The 17,136-nt window shown below is 39.9% G+C and overlaps 1 protein-coding gene across 3 annotated transcripts in view; it reads right to left on the bottom strand.

The window, feature by feature from the left end:
* Positions 1-17,136, bottom strand: part of nlgn3a (neuroligin 3a) — a 162,426-nt gene that overhangs the window by 83,689 nt on the left and 61,601 nt on the right. For 2 of the 3 annotated variants that reach the window (XM_023811574.2, XM_023811575.2), the window contains exon 4: positions 12,761-12,820. The exons of the other annotated variant lie outside the window; for it this stretch is intronic. In XM_023811574.2, coding sequence (XP_023667342.1) covers positions 12,761-12,820 — 60 coding nt within the window. The remainder of the gene's footprint in view (positions 1-12,760; positions 12,821-17,136) is intronic. 3 annotated transcript variants of the gene reach the window in all.

The following is a 17,136-nucleotide window of genomic DNA, read 5'->3' as shown; positions in this document are numbered from 1 at the left end:
AATTGATTTTCCTTTATAAATTTGACCGGCAGTCAATTTATGATTTGTCCGACTGTCTACAGTTGGATCACTCCACAATCCGAAGCTGTGCTCTCCCAGCTGCATTGCTCTGCGAGTTTTATGCTATGGGCTATAATAGGCGATGTATCTCATGTCCACAAGTAAAGGGTGTGCTGCGTCATTCACCGAATTTCAAACGCCATTGCCCGTCTGTTGAACACCCTGGTGAAATTCCCCTCTAAACAAGAAGAAGGTGAAATAGCGACACACTTCTTTAATGTAGCCGGCTTCCCAAGGGTGTGCGGGGTGATAGCTGGGACCCACATCAGGATTTAAGCTCCCATTCAATATGAAAATCTATTTATTAACAGAAAAAAATCAATATCCAATCAATGTCCAGTTAGTTTGCAATCATGAACATAAAATAACTAACGTTGTAGCACAATGTAGACTTCTTGAATTAATTTTCATTGCAATTTCCTCCCACATTCGTTGTTTTCTGTTTGCTGTTATTTGCGGATCAAATTTTCTTTTTATTATGTTCTTTCTTTTATTGTATTCCTCCAAAAGTATAATCTTTTCCTCCGCTGACCAATTTGGCTTTCTTGTCTTCTTTTCTCCCATTTTTTTACTTTGTGAGTAACTTTGTGAGGCGATAACGGGTATCACAAGCAGACGCGAGTGCAAGCATATGAACGGTCTCCATGGAAACGGGACAATTTTACTGCTGTAAAACGTCTTTCAATGTTGTAAATCCCTTAATGTTTTTCCTTAACTAAGGAAACCTTTTAAGGGGTTCTGTGCAACACCCTTAAATAAATCCCTTAGCTAAGGAGAAATTAAACCTTAAGTGTCATACTTAAGGTGTTTTGTGCAACCGGCCCCAGGTCAATGCTTTCAACGTGCTTGCGGCCTACATTCCCAACACTGACCGTTTTGAAAATCGATACTAATTTCTGAAAGATCTGAGGTGCACCGGCCTTATTATTCATAACGAAGTGCTCAACGGCTGCATTTTAAACCAAGGTCCGAAAACAATGGCATCGCCACTTTCATGTGATGGTCAAACGGGGATCAGTAGTGCTAAAAACTGGTTCCTGTTTTTACAGGGCTCAAATGATAAAGTTCAAAACATCCAGGTGTGACAAGGCCTCCTGTAATGTGATGGCTGAAGGGGAGATGCTCTGGGTGTGTGAGCTGCTTTCTCATCAATTCAAACCTAGAGCCTCTTAAGTCAAGTACAACGCCACGTGTCCTGAGCGTCAGGCAGGGATCTGAGGATGGAATTTATCCTCGACCCTGGAGCAGGAGATGCTGATTGCCCTGGCAGATCAGGCACGGGGGTGGGGCTGTAAGTGAGGAAGGTTGCGCCCACAGATTGGGCCCCGTGAATCAGCGCGGTGAGTGGCTGTCACATAGCCATCATTCCTGCTGCACGTTAAACGCGGCTTTGTGATTTACCGCTACTGCCTGCCCCAGAGTGGAGACCGCTCCCCCCCCACCCCCGACACAGATCACCAGTCCATGGTACCGCTGTGCGCCGTACATCTGGGCTAGCGGAGGAAGGCGGGGGTGACTCTGGAAGAGGGCCTAACTGGATGAGCGGGGACCGAAATACGATTCGGCTCGCAGACGTTAGCGGAAGATGAACTGCCAAGCGAGATGAGCTGACAGCACGTCGCTAAGTACAGTATATGGGAGGGGTCGTAAGCAAACACGAGGCGCAGGGGCACACAGCTGCGCTGATTCTAAGAGAACAGGCAGACACTTTCAAAAGTGCTACAGTATAACTAGGGCGAAGTATGCAAACATATTCTCCCTTTATCGGCACTGGCTTTTTAAAATGCTCACAGAGGCATGCAGTGCCACTAAGAATGTTTGCTGTCTATGGCTGAGGACAAAGTTACATTAAGTCCCCAGAAGAGCGCAAATATAGGAGGAGAAGGCAGAAAATTTGGTTCAGATGTAATATTGTTCTTCAGTCATGTCAATCTGTAAGAATTCCTTTCTCTGCTTCATAGTATGAACAACCAGCCTCTATAAAACCCCCACACTTCCGGTATGAATGATTTGTATTAAACATGTAAAGCTTCTTTGAGGCTAAGATAGGAAAATGTGTATAAGAAATCTCTGTTCACTTTCAATAGCCGGTAATACCTTACTAACAATTACATACTAATACTTTCCTCAGCTTTATACCCACAATACTCACTATATACTGCAAATTACATTACTCTTAAAGCTTACACATCAACAATTTTCCTATATCAATTTCTTAAGCATTCATAATCCAAATTGCCTTTATTAATAGCTGAGAAGTCATATACAATACTTTTTTCTTTTCTTTTTTTCGGAATCCATTGAATCTATCACCAGGCACTAATGTTCATGAATGTGGCATGTCTTACTACATCACATATTGTGTTACTGGGTATGAATTGTTTACTAATTAACTCACACTTTTATTATTCAGTACTTGTATTTATGCGTGTATACAAGTCATGGTTTGCTACCATGTATTAGGCTGTCACAGAAATGAATTGATAACAGTAATGAAATTGCCCAGAAAACATGGCATAATGACACGTTACGTCTACGGCTAGCCTGTTGAATGAATATAAAATTATATTTGATCCTGCTAACTTCACAGCAATGGAAAGTGATAGCTAGATGTTTTAGCTTATTACTGCCTCTAGCTACATGCATTGTTCGCTGATTATATTCATAGATGTTTTAATAGGATATCCAGAGGATTGTTTGAGTAAATTGGATATGCTTACTGGCAAAGAGATCATCGCATGATGCTTTTAAACATAATGCTGAGTACACATGTGTGTCGTTTTAATAAGCATAGCTGACAGTTTGATGGACAAATTTAAGGTGGAGGGTAAATCTCCTCAAAAGAGCCTCAGGGCACCTTTTTTAAATTGGACAGGAACAGATGTAAGGCCAGGGTCTGCACCATGACCTAGCTGATATTTCCAAATAATCAAATGGAGGGTTATCTGCGGTCAAAGATAATGATGCCAACTGTTCGCAATATTTCCTCAGGTCGAAGCACATAAATATCGTTAAGTCTAAATGCCATTAACTCGCTTTCATTAAAAAGTAGGTCATCTCAATGAAGGTCTGTCGTCTGAAGCTCAGCTGACAGTTATTAAACCACCAAAGAAAATTGAAGTATGCATTCAATTATTTATTTATTTTCCCCCTTCATTCACATTAATGCGATACGTGGGCAAGTCAAAGCTCGGACATTAAGGAACTGGATTTGTGACCAAATGATTGAATGATTTAATCCGTGGAATGTATGTTGTGGTTAGTGGATAGAAGGAAATTTTAAGCCTTATATAACCTGTTTTAGGAACCAACGCTTAATCAACGCATTCTTCACTGTGAGGAACATACTGTATACATAGGTAAGTTCTACGCATCACCAGAGTAATAGCTGGAATTAATGTCACATTGTCATCTCCAAACTGATGCTATTTGAAGTATATTTGAGCATAGGTGTGGTTTTAGTATTTGGATTTTAGTTATCAATGCTCTCATCTGAATGTACCAAATAAGGTCATATTTGCATAAAGAGCTTATGCTATAAAAACAGTACTGCTTCGATAATTCAACTATAGTCTTTAAAATGATTTAGGTTCTTTGTTATTGGAATAAAAATAATCCATACATCCACCATCTAACTGATTGTCCTGCTCATTATCAAGGAGATAAAGAAAAATAATTCTGACTATTCAATTTCATGTCCGCTGTCGCAGTCCCTGTTATCATTTTAACACACAAAGTGGGCACTGAAATGTGCTGGCATTCTAAGGCAACTTGTTAAAATGGAAATCTACAGCCTAGACTGAAATATACCACAGAGATCATCTAAGAGGTGTCTAAGGATTATATTAGAATCATATGTACATATTTTTAATCAGAATAATATTGCTGGTCAACAGTGTTTTTACACTGTGATTGAATCTTTCATGGTCTTAGCATAAACAATTGCAATGGCCAATCGTTAGTTTTAGATCTGTTTGTGTCTACCCATTTGGAAATGTTTAAGTCAGATGTCTCTACCCTTCTGCCTTTTCTGTTTTAAAGGGCAACTGTAGTCTATTTAAAATGTGCCTAATATTGATTATGACATCGTTACAATACCTTACAATGCTATATATCTCTTTGCAGTACTAGTGAATGTTACACAGATCCATTACCAGCCATTATGCATAAATGTTACATGTGTGACAATGACGCTACATTCGATGGCCAGTTTATTAGGTACACCTGCTTGTTAATGCATACAGGCTGCTCCTCCAAACAGCAAATCTCTGGCTGCAACTGAATACATACAGCACTCAGACAGGGTCAAGAGGTTCAGTTACTATTTGCGCATCTCACAAACTGCCATGCTCCTGGGATTTGCCGAGAATGGTGTGACGGACAAAAACACATCCAGTCAATGGCATTTCTATGGCCTTGTTAATGAGTGAGGTCAGAGTAGAATGACCAAACTCATTAAAGCTACCAGGAAGGACACAAGTGCAAAAGAATAAAAAATAACTCAGAACAACAAGACAGCTTCTCTTAACACACAACATTTCTTCCCTTATGGTAGGTCTTGGGTTCTACTCTGTATTAACTTGGTGTACTGTACCTATTCAAATAGAATGCTATTGCTAGGTTATTTCACTTAACCTGACATATATGTGATAGGAGTTACCTAATTTATCATTATTATTATTATTCATCCATTTTCTGTAACTGCTTATCCTTTTCAGGGTCTCCAGAGCCTGTCTTGGAGGCTATGGGCATAAAGCAGGGAACAACCCAGGACTGGACGCTAACCCATCATAGGTCATACTCACGCACCATTCACTCACACAGGCACACCTACTGTACAAGTGATTTGCTAATTCCAATTAAACTCGGGTGTTTTTAATTGGACTTTGTCAAATGAGTCATGACAAGGACTTGAACCCAGGTATGCCAAGCCAACCACTGTGCTGCCCCATTACTATTGTGATTTTTTATATTTTTAACGGTTTTGTTGACAAAGTAGGGTTCGTGTTCTTCCTAAAATCTGACTCCATGTACAGTAACAGGGCTGTTCATTTTCCATAGCTAACCATATGAAATTGTCCCTAAAATCAGCAGTTGATTATTTACAAAGTTAACAGTCACTAATAGTTGTAGCGGCACTTTGACATCCATGGCGGCACTTGCGAGAGCTGAAAAGCATTATAGCATGTCGGCTTTGTTTTCTACGCCTGTCAAGAGAGATATCTGCAACAAAGAATTCGCCCTATAGAAATATATTAAGTTTTATTTTTATCTATGCCTTTATTACATAATTTCCTGACCAGTTTGACTGGCTGGCTAGCTACATTTAACGTTATGATTTTTAAGCTATCAACACTACACTAGGTTCAACAAATAATTTGTGGTCGGTTGAATTTTTGGTAGGTAGGCTAGCTACATAAGTAATTTCTTCTTGCTGTGTATGCGGTACCCGTTACTTGTGGCACTTCCTTGTAGTGTTATGTTTACTTTGTTTTAGTAAAATCTCTCCCAGCAACACCAAGGGCTTTAAATCGATGTATTATACATATTGTACAAAAGGCTAAGACTGAACACAGCCTTACCTGCTTCTGCAACATATGAATGCATTTTCGCTTGTGCTAGGCAACTGTTTACACCAGGGGTGGCCAATCTTATCCGCAAAGGGCCTGTGTGTATGCAGGTTTTTGGGATAACCTGTCGGTCAGCTGTTCAAACCCAGGTGTGAGGACTCTTCAGCCAATCAGTCCTCTAATTAATAATCTAATTAGGGAGTTGCAGTGAAAACCTGCATACACACCGGCCCTTTGCGGATAAGATTGCCCACCCTTGGCTTACACCTAGTCGAGCCAGGCTGTAGAGTATGCATTTTAAGTATCAGCTCCTTTTGAAACTCAATGCAAATTCAAAATGTAAGCTCATTGTTGTTGACCCCTGCAGTAAACCTACATTAATGTCAACTTGAGAACCTTTAGATTTTTTTTTTTTTTGCACCAAAAGGTATATCGGTGCACATTATTTTAATGTAGTTGTATCGTTGTATTTCTTGTTCAGGTAATGCTATATATGCCACTGTGTCAGGCTGTTAAGTTGATTCAATGTTGTGAGAACCTGTTAGATGTTTTTTTTAAGTACTTAATAATTTGTGGGAAAGCACATTTTGAATTAGTAGTGGGTGATATGGCCAAAATGGCATATCCAGGGTTGCCAGCTCTCACTCATCTGGCATGACACCCACACTTTCAGACTCAAGCTCATGCAAGAAATCATACCGCAAACCTATATTATTGCATTGTAAACCTAAAATTATCTACATCAAAAGCGATGGGGCAGTTTGCAAACCCTACAGACTATTTACAAGGTAATAAAAGACTAACATGCATGTCAATGTGTGTGCAGACTCATCTCAAATTGAAAATCTCATGCCAACGACCTGACCAAACCTGGCAACCCTGCATATCACAATATATATCACTCAAGTTCTTTCTTAACAATTCAAACTTCTTTGACTATATGTAGTAATGCTAATTAACAAATACCAATTAAGTTTTTAGTTCAATATCAAGCCATTAAATTGAGATTGATAATTGACAGATAATAAGATCATTGACAAGCAAGTGAGATATAGAGACAACGCAGAGATGTTATGCAGGCTGAAACTGGTTTGTTTCACACTGGCTGTTTTGGCTGTAGTAGGATTGTAGCCTCTGAACATGCAGGCATCATGTGATAGTTGCTCTCCGGTTTGTTATGTCATTATAATGCACTTGTAATTCGGCATGCATTGGAAGCTCAGCCTAGCCGTACGCCTCGTCGACTACAAGACAGCGATTGTGTTTGCAATGTGCTGTTTGCCTCACTTCTACGTAGCTTTAGACAAAAATGTCTACTAACAAAAAATAAATGTAAATGTACTGTAGTGCTGTTTCACGATTCTTGGGGTGTTTTCACACCAGCACTTTTTAGTCTGGTTAAAACAGACTCTGGTTCGATTAGCCCCTTGGTCTGGGTAGGTGTGAACACAGTAATCACACTCGGGTGCAGATCAAAAGAACTGTACAAAGACCCTTAAGATGAGGTGGTCTCGGTCCGGTCCGGAACCCTGGAGGGGCTCGTGTGTGGTATGAACGTGATATGACCTCAGACCCACCCAACTTCCAGGTGGAGTCCGCAAGATTCAGCTACACGACTCCCGAATCCTGGTGTGCTTTGCATTCTGGGATGTGGCAGAGCATGCAAACCAGTAGCAGTAGGCAGGCAGAGAAGGAGAAATGAACTGAGGTCTTACTTGGTCAAGCAGCAAGATACATTGCCTTCTTGAAATCTGGACAGATGACATCCGTCAAATCTTAAAAACAACTCAGAAAACTCTTAATGAGTTTTCAAAATGTTTAGCCAATGGCTGAAGGAGAGAGGCTTTTGACTGGTTGATTGAACAACTTAGTACTTAAAATTAAGAGATGTTCAGCTGCATAGCCCAGGACACAGGACTTTCTTCCTGTATTTACTGCATAGCCCAGGACACAGGACTTTCTTCCTGTATTTACTGCATAGCCCAGGACACAGGACTTTCTTCCTGTATTTACTGCATAGCCCAGGACACAGGACTTTCTTCCTGTATTTACTGCATAGCCCAGGACACAGGACTTTCTTCCTGTATTTACTGCATAGCCCAGGACACAGGACTTTCATCCTGTATTTACTGCATAGCACAGGACACAGGACTTTCTTCCTGTATTTACTGCATAGCCCAGGACACAGGACTTTCTTCCTGTATTTACTGCATAGCCCAGGACACAGGACTTTCTTCCTTTATTTACTGCATAGCCCAGGACACAGGACTTTCATCCTGTATTTACTGCATAGCCCAGGACACAGGACTTTCTTCCTGTATTTACTGCATAGCACATGACACAGGACTTTCTTTCTGTATTTACTGCATAGCCCAGGACACAGGACTTTCTTCCTGTATTTACTGCATAGCCCAGGACACAGGACTTTCTTCCTGTACTTACTGCATAGCCCAGGACACAGGACTTTCTTCCTGTATTTACTGCATAGCCCAGGACACAGGACTTTCTTCCTGTACTTACTGCATAGCCCAGGACACAGGACTTTCTTCCTGTATTTACTGCATAGCCCAGGACACAGGACTTTCTTCCTGTATTTACTGCATAGCCCAGGACACAGGACTTTCTTCCTGTATTTACTGCATAGCCCAGGACACAGGACTTTCTTCCTGTATTTACTGCATAGCCCAGGACACAGGACTTTCATCCTGTATTTACTGCATAGCACAGGACACAGGACTTTCTTCCTGTATTTACTGCATAGCCCAGGACACAGGACTTTCTTCCTGTATTTACTGCATAGCCCAGGACACAGGACTTTCTTCCTGTATTTACTGCATAGCCCAGGACACAGGACTTTCTTCCTGTATTTACTGCATAGCCCAGGACACAGGACTTTCTTCCTGTATTTACTGCATAGCCCAGGACACAGGACTTTCTTCCTGTATTTACTACATAGCCCAGGACACAGGACTTTCATCCTGTATTTACTGCATAGCACAGGACACAGGACTTTCTTCCTGTATTTACTGCATAGCCCAGGACACAGGACTTTCTTCCTGTATTTACTGCATAGCCCAGGACACAGGACTTTCTTCCTTTATTTACTGCATAGCCCAGGACACAGGACTTTCATCCTGTATTTACTGCATAGCCCAGGACACAGGACTTTCTTCCTGTATTTACTGCATAGCACATGACACAGGACTTTCTTTCTGTATTTACTGCATAGCCCAGGACACAGGACTTTCTTCCTGTATTTACTGCATAGCCCAGGACACAGGACTTTCTTCCTGTACTAACTGCATAGCCCTGGACACAGGACTTTCTTCCTGTATTTACTGCATAGCCCAGGACACAGGACTTTCTTCCTGTATTTACTGCATAGCCCAGGACACAGGACTTTCTTCCTGTATTTACTGCATAGCCCAGGACACAGGACTTTCTTCCTGTATTTACTGCATAGCCCAGGACACAGGACTTTCTTCCTGTATTTACTGCATAGCCCAGGACACAGGACTTTCTTCCTGTATTTACTGCATAGCCCAGGACACAGGACTTTCCTCCTGTATTTACTGCATAGCCCAGGACACAGGACTTTCTTTCTGTATTTACTTTCTTGCTGCCGCCACAGACACATCTGACCAATAAGCAGAATGAATGTTTTCATGTGGTTTGTAGTGGTGCGTTGTTGCTTAGCTTAGATCTTTCTCTATGTGAAAGCAAACTGAATCGAGGTGAAAACACTACATTTACAAACACATCAACCGATTCAGACCAGAGAAACTGACCTATAGGTGTATAAACTTCCTTAGTCAATAGTGGTCTGACTCCTAGACAGCAGGTATATCTGTAATGTGCTTTTTGCCTCACTTCTACGTCACTTCAGTCAAAAACATTTGTGCTATCTTGTGAATGTAGTTGTAACCTGTTTGGAAGCGCATTAAAATGTAATATGCAGAGAAATGCAACAAAACTTTCACTTGGGTAAGATTTTTTACAACTCTTTCCACCCTTGGTCCATAATTTTTAATTATCTAAATTAATGTCAGAGTACTGAGATGTTTGGGTTAAAGTACAGATTGAATTAATGGTGACTAGTGAGAACTGCAGTTGTCAATGTCACTGAATCGTCTACGCTGATGCATTTTGACATGGTGTTTAGAGACCTCAAGTGCAGAGTTCTGGCCCATTACAGTTAGGCTGTAGCAACATAATTTCACCTAAAATCACAAATATGCTGCAAAATTGCATGGGTCAAGTGCATATGACGAGTGAAACGGTGGCTGCCTTTTCTGTTTGTTGACACTTTGACAGGGATTTGCTTTTAATTGTGCAGAAAGTGAAAAATTGTGCATACTGCTTATAGTTGTTTGTGATTCTGCCAAGTTGCGAGATGAGAGCGTTTTTTTTATTTCAGTGACCTAGCCCACCTGTCCAACTACATAAATATGTAGATAAATGTATATACAAATATGTAAGAATAATATTTAAACATACAAAATGGATAAAATGTATATCAGAAAAACAAATAAAATGGCTGAGTGGTGCTGCTTTTTGCTTGGACAAACACAAGATTACTTTTAACAGCCTTATTGGCTCAGTGTAGTTGGGCACTTGGGCGCCATCAATAACAATTTGTGCTTGCAGTTCTGTTTTTAAAATGCTAAACGAGGACTGCATAAACTCAATTAAAGTGCAGTAGAACTTGTCTTGGTAATACCACCTGTGCATTTAGCAACACGATGTATAGTCAAGATGAAACTGATCAATTATGGCTGATTTTTGGCTCATGCAATTTTGGAGCATATCGATTTCACCAAAAGGCTGGACCCACTCTCTTGACTAAATATTCCCAAAATCTAACTGAATCTTGTACCTACTTGGTTTTATTTAAAAAATAAATACAGGCAGTCCCCAGGTTATGAAGAAGATCCATTCCTTAAGTCTGTCTTTGTTTAGGGTATGTGATTTTGGAGAAACTAGCTGATTTTGAAAGTCCAACTGAAAATTCCACCCCCTCATTGCAGGCATCCCTCCAAAGCCCCTCCTAAACACTTGCAGGCGTGCTGCCTGATTACTGCTGTAGGACAAGTCCACGAGGGAGAGCATATGGGGGAGCTCAGCATAACACGTCATTGTCATATCCAAATACCTTATGGCTCATTCACGGTAAGAAGACACCAAACATCATCATAATGAATGCAAACAACGAAATGGCTATTCGCACTACTCATCGCTGTCAAGCTAGCGTGTTAGTATTGGGAAATAAAATTGAAATTGGAGTTTGCTGCAGTAACCTATTGCTGGCTAGCCAACAACTGGCTGTGGTAAGGTTATATATCTGGCAAAGCTAAAAACATCAGCAAGATTAGCGATGCTACACAGCCAAAGCGTGTTTGGAAAGTTTTCAGCACATTTCATCCGTAATGTTTGCCAACAAAACAGCTGCAGGACCTACCTATCTGTCTGGCGATTGTTTTTTTTAGCATAAATTTGCTGAATTTGACAAAAAAAAATGTCACAGATTGCATGCCCTAGCTTTAAGTGAAATTTGTAGGAACATCTGAAACATAATAATACAGTGCATAATAGTAATAATGATAGTACTATAATTATTATACAGTAATAATAAATAGCTACATATGATACTGTACTGTACCTTGAGCTGACAAACTGCTGAAGCTGGCCAATATTTTCGCGAACGTCACAAAGTTGCATTTTACCTGAATTTTTTATATAATAGACTTTATGACAGTCCATTCATAAGTACGATTTGCATGTAAGTGGGAAGTTCTTAACCCAGGGATGCCTGAATAATAATAAAATATCTCTATAGCTCTATTTTCCAGGAACTGGCAGGGTGGCAAACTTAAAGGCTGAATTACAAAAAAAAAGAAAACCGTTTCAGATCAGTCTCATATTTCTGCAATATGGCATTATCGTAACTGGAAATGACTCTCAGGCTTATGATGACGTCACTTAATTCCTCAGTAAAGCCCAGATATTAGAGACCTAGGTCACTGTGCAAGTTTTGTGTCATGTGCATGGGTGCCGGTTACCTCCCCCAGGACAACAGAGAATGGATTTTTCAAAAACTAAATGTGAGTAGTGTTCACAATGAACACACGTCATGTTTCAATGAACATCCCCTGATATACTATATAATGTTTCTCGACCAGCGTGTCATGTAAAAGTGAATTTTTCCAACAAATTTAGACTTACTTTTCAGGTATCTGTAGTGTACCAATAAGCTGGAACCAACATATGCTAATACGTATCTCTGCCAATACACAGCAAAAAGTGCTGCCTTTTCAGTATGACTTTTTAGTAGTAATATGATTCATGGATATGGGTTTATTTGTCAACAAAATTAAAGTGAACAAATCTGGAATGTTACTCTCAGCTGTCTACAAATTGCACCTAAAATAATTACAGGCAACATTTTGTTCCAAGAATCAGACAATCCATTTACAACAAATAATCTGTCGGTAAACCATGCTTTCTTCAGATTAGGTATGATCTTGTTGTGCATAATCCATACTCTTATAAATACAGCCTTTGCAAAGTATAAATTATGAAAAATGCATCTAAACAGCTTTGCTACAGCAGCTGCATTAATGCAAGAACTCCAAGGTTCACAAAAAAAAAATAAAACTGGCTTTGACATCCTCCATTAAATGCGCACAATATTTGCATATCTCCCAAAACCCACTGCGATCTTCAGGAATGATTTAAATTCCTGTGAATCTATAACCAATACAACTTTTCATTAAAAAAGCACTCGTCCTGTTGCAACAGCTGCCTATCACACTTTGTGACATTGTGCCTTGTAGGTATTGAATGAGACTTACCCAGGTAATAAGGTAAGTGATGGTAATGTCAGAGTTATGACTCAGCAACACTGCTGCTAGCACTCTGCTTACACCAGAGGTAAATCACATACACAAGAAATACATCACTTGGATGAGTCTTTTGACTGATGGGAATAGGGACGCACAAATGCAAGATGGGGTGCATTCAAAATAGACAGTCATACATTTAGGAGTCAAGTTCTGAACAAAACCAATATTTAGAAAAAAAAAACAGCCAAAACTGAGTCATGCATCTTCCTCGGTCACCAAAGAGAATACCTTCATCTTCATCACCGTCGTTATCGGACAAATCCTCGCCCTGTTTTTTGCCGTGTGCTCCTATGATTGGAAGAAGGAAGACACAAAAAGCACAAGAAAATTCAAAATAGCATGATTGACAGGACAAAGAGGGAGAGAGAAGAGACGACAAACGGTTGCAAAAGACTAAGAGACATGTCAGCTAGAGACCTTCACAGCAAAAACAGCATAGACACCGTCTCTGAGAGACTCATATCCCACCATTCGCAAACACACAAGAATACGCACTGCGATATGCGCCAACACATTAGCAGCCATTGTATAGCTCCAGTTCATATTTACGCCACACCATACAAACATTTTTACCATTTTGCATAGGATACAGAATAATTTAATACTGGCACCTTTGATTTGAAATTGTAGTGCAACACCTGCAGTAACAAACTTGAAAGACTTGCGAATTTATATAAGACCGCTTGAGAGTCTTAATAATTTTGGTTTGTTAGCAATGCTTAACGGAACATGAACAGAGACCAGGTGCATGTCATTTCTTTTTTAACCACCCCTCATCCCCCACCCCCCCCCCCAAAAAAAAAAAAATAACACACAAAAAAGCTTTAGCTGAAATTATTATTATCATTATTATTATTATTATTATTATTATTATTATTATTATTTATGATGCTCAGTGAAATTCACAATCTTCCATTGTACGCAATTGACTAATGTCAAGAATATGTATTTTTCATACGATTTACATTGTGAAGTTGGTGAGAACATCTCCATAACAGATCGGAACAGTATAGAGAAGGGATCTGTATTAGCAGTAAAAGCAGTATAGCAAATCAGCAGCATAAGCAGGAACATCTGAAAAATCACAATATTATATTTCAACTTCAATGTACATATTTTTCATTGTGTTCATTATATGATATCCTATAAATAATTTAATCTGAGTTTGTATTGTAAACAAATGTGACAATTAAAGGCTTTACTTTAAGGTCAAGGTAATACTGTAATATAATCGCAGAACCGTGCCCAAGAGACCAGAGAAAAGCGTTTATGTAACTATCACATTCAGTACTCATTCTCCCAATAAAAAAAGACAAAAAATACCAAAAACCTGCTTGTGCTATACGTTTGAAGCATAAAAAGCAATTGGATGTCTATCAATAATTTATTCCTGATTTATATCTACAAATGTTATATGGAAGGTATGGTCATAACTGCAACAGAGTGAAATATAACTAAATGTATCTACCACTGCCTTTTCTCGAGTTATTTAAGTAACTTTTTTATTGTGCAATATTGATATGACTGCATTCTAAGTACTTTATTAATGATTTACTATAGAAAGGTGTAAAAGAAAGAAAATTTATTTTTTACAACAATAAAAGTTGTAAAATAATAAGGGATTATAAATCCCCTCATAGCATATTTTATTTATGATTCCTGACATTCAAAACATGTAAAATGGCTCCATTCAGCCATTTAATTTGAAATAAATATGTCAAGCTTCTGAGAAGCATGTCTGTTACATAAGGGATTTGAAAAATTTACAATTATGCGAAACAGCTGGCATCAAAACGGCCTTCAAGCTTTAAATGAAAACTTCAAGAGTGGAGATTTTTGGCTTTCCGATGTGCTTGTTTATGGCTAATTCTGAAATTGGAATAAACAATGTTTTGCCTCTGACCCTCACTTCCTTTCCTCATTTAACCTATTGGCTTTTTAAGTAGAGCTCCTTGAAAAAGCCCTTCCTCAACTGTTAACTCTCAATAGCCACCCCCATGGCACCATGCTGCAAATGGGCAGCACCTGCGAGACTAGGCCACATGGACATCCCCCAGGAAATGCCCTACCATATCAAACCGGAGTTCAATAACCCACAACTCAAAATGGTCAGAACAGCCGGCTCTACAATAGCAAGGGGTCAAAACTGATCTGCGGATTGGGGATTTGTAACTGAGCTGGTGTTAGGGGAGCTGAGGGGGGGTGCAACTAAATCTCATTATATCAGATTTGTGCCCCCACCCCCTCCCCGCAATTCTTCCACTTCCTTGAGAAGCGCAGATGGAACTGGCAATGCATTAGATGGAACAGAGCAGACTCTGTGAGAAGGGGAGACGCCACCTCAATACAAAATGCCTCCATTCCTGGAAAAATAAGGTTCTGAATGCCAACAACTCATTTCACAAAGGTCAAATATTATAAGCGACTTAAAATGTTCAATAAGTTATGTTCTGCTTCTAAAAATCCTATGATGGCCCTTTTAAAATATTACGGAAAAAAGCTAAGGGATCGTAATCCTTTCGGTAAAGGACACAGACATTTTAGTGGTTGAGAAAAATAGGGCGCATCTTCACATATCATCTGTGACATAACAGCAAAAGCAGGTCACTGTCCATTTCATGACTCGTAAAAAAAAGTACTGAAAAGCACTACAATCATAAGATGCCATTGAGAATAAGACATTTCACTTAGCAGCAGTCTTCATGCCACTCTACCTGAACAAAGAAGCTCAGATTGTTATAAGGTTAAGAACAGGCGATTCCCAAATGCTTCACCTTGTTTTTTCTTAATAAGGAAATCGCTTGTGCTCTTTAGTAGAACTTTCAGAAATAAGCATAAATAGCATTTAGCCGAAAACGATAATTGAACACAGCTGTTAAATGGCAAGCTATTTTATCTCCAGATGTTCTACAATGTGATAAAGAGCATACCGTTTAACTGCCATCAATCATCATTACTCAAAGGAATCGGTCCCATATATTAAGAGACGTGCAGGTAAAATAGCTAATATAGAGTCCACATTGTGAAGCGTGCGGCTTTACAGTATTAAGTTTATAAACCCTGGGAGACACGCTTCCCTTTAAAGGGCAATTTATTCCTTAAAAGCAAGCGACAAAAAGTCCTTTTTTTTCGAACACATTAATTAATTTTGCCAGTAGCTGTCAAACTTCAAAGAGTGGTAGACAGAAATACCAAATTTATTTTGAATATTATGTTATTTGAGGACAATACAGGACATTTTTCCCCCAAAGTATTTCCCTCAACACCTATAGTACACACAGTAGTTGAATTATGACACGTCCCTACTGAAAATTACAAATTGTGCTGATTTTGCAACAAAAGAAACAGATAATGAGACTAATGGTTCCAGTGACCAATCTTTAATGGCCCTTTTAAATAAAAATAATAGCTTGATATGGGAAAAAAAAATATGATTTATTAAGTGTGTGTATTATAATGAATTGTAATAAAAACCAGGCACAGGAGGCTGAAAAAGGCATTTCACCCAAACATGGCTAATGATGGGCTACCTGTTACCTCATTAATGACCCTGAATTGTTAGCTGTGATTGTAATATACTGGGCATTAGATGCACAGTGTCAGTTCCAAGTGAGTTCCATTTATCTCACAATGGCAATTCATTGAAAGACAGCACAGTACTGTGGAAGAGAAGATTCTTCTTATAATTCATGTTATTTTGGGTAGGTGTCTAGGATGCAGGTCATTTAATTAGTAGCTTGGTGGATCAAAATCCCTTTCAAGAAAAAAAAAAATGGAAAAATAATCAGTTATCGAATGCAAACTGTTAATTTCTTCATCGCACATATCGGGCTTCACTGTAATAGATGTGTAGAATCCAAAGCCATCTTTTAAAATTTTTGGATCCGTATGGATCCGATTCACATGTATTAGAATCACCGTAGATCTGTGTGACGTGAAGATGAGGAAACCACACCTACATCTTTCATTGAACCCCCTCTATCTGACATTTGATATCGGCCTTAAGAAAAGGACAGTAATCACATTGAAAAGCACTCAAGTGCTTTTTGTGTGGGCAAGCCATCCCAAAATCAGGACCACAAGTAGGTCAGTCAGATCTCTGCGTGTCATTTAAGTCTGAGTGAATTACGTACTGACAACAATGCATGCGGTGCAAATATAATGCATTTAGTTGAGCGAGTCACTAAGTGGGGGTGGGGGCAGGAACTGTGCCCAGTGGCAGAGTGTCACTCCTGAGTGGGCTGCCCTGGGCCGAGGGTCCGCTGTCACTGAAGGCCACCGCCATCACCGGCTGATGCCCTCATGGAGGCGGTAAATCAAGCCAGCTGAGCGTCTGCTGTGTCGCCGATTGATGCGGCTCCCGGTTTGTTCACCTGCCCCTTTGACACGCTCGGCGTGCTGCTTTATCTGCCCACGGCGACACACGATCCCGGCACCACCCGGCACTGGACAGACATGGCCCTCCAAACTCATTTCCACGCCGCATTACCGCCTGCCACCACTCGGGGACAGCCCGGCAGGGGCAGTGGCAACAGCTACGGCGCCCGTGCTTTTGCCATTCCGTTCTGCCTAAACTCTTCTCTCAGACAGACGTTTCCTAGTGT

This window comes from Paramormyrops kingsleyae, chromosome 10 (assembly GCF_048594095.1).
Source record: "Paramormyrops kingsleyae isolate MSU_618 chromosome 10, PKINGS_0.4, whole genome shotgun sequence".
Lineage (NCBI taxonomy): Eukaryota > Metazoa > Chordata > Actinopteri > Osteoglossiformes > Mormyridae > Paramormyrops > Paramormyrops kingsleyae.
This window is presented reverse-complemented; position numbering and strand designations above follow the sequence as displayed.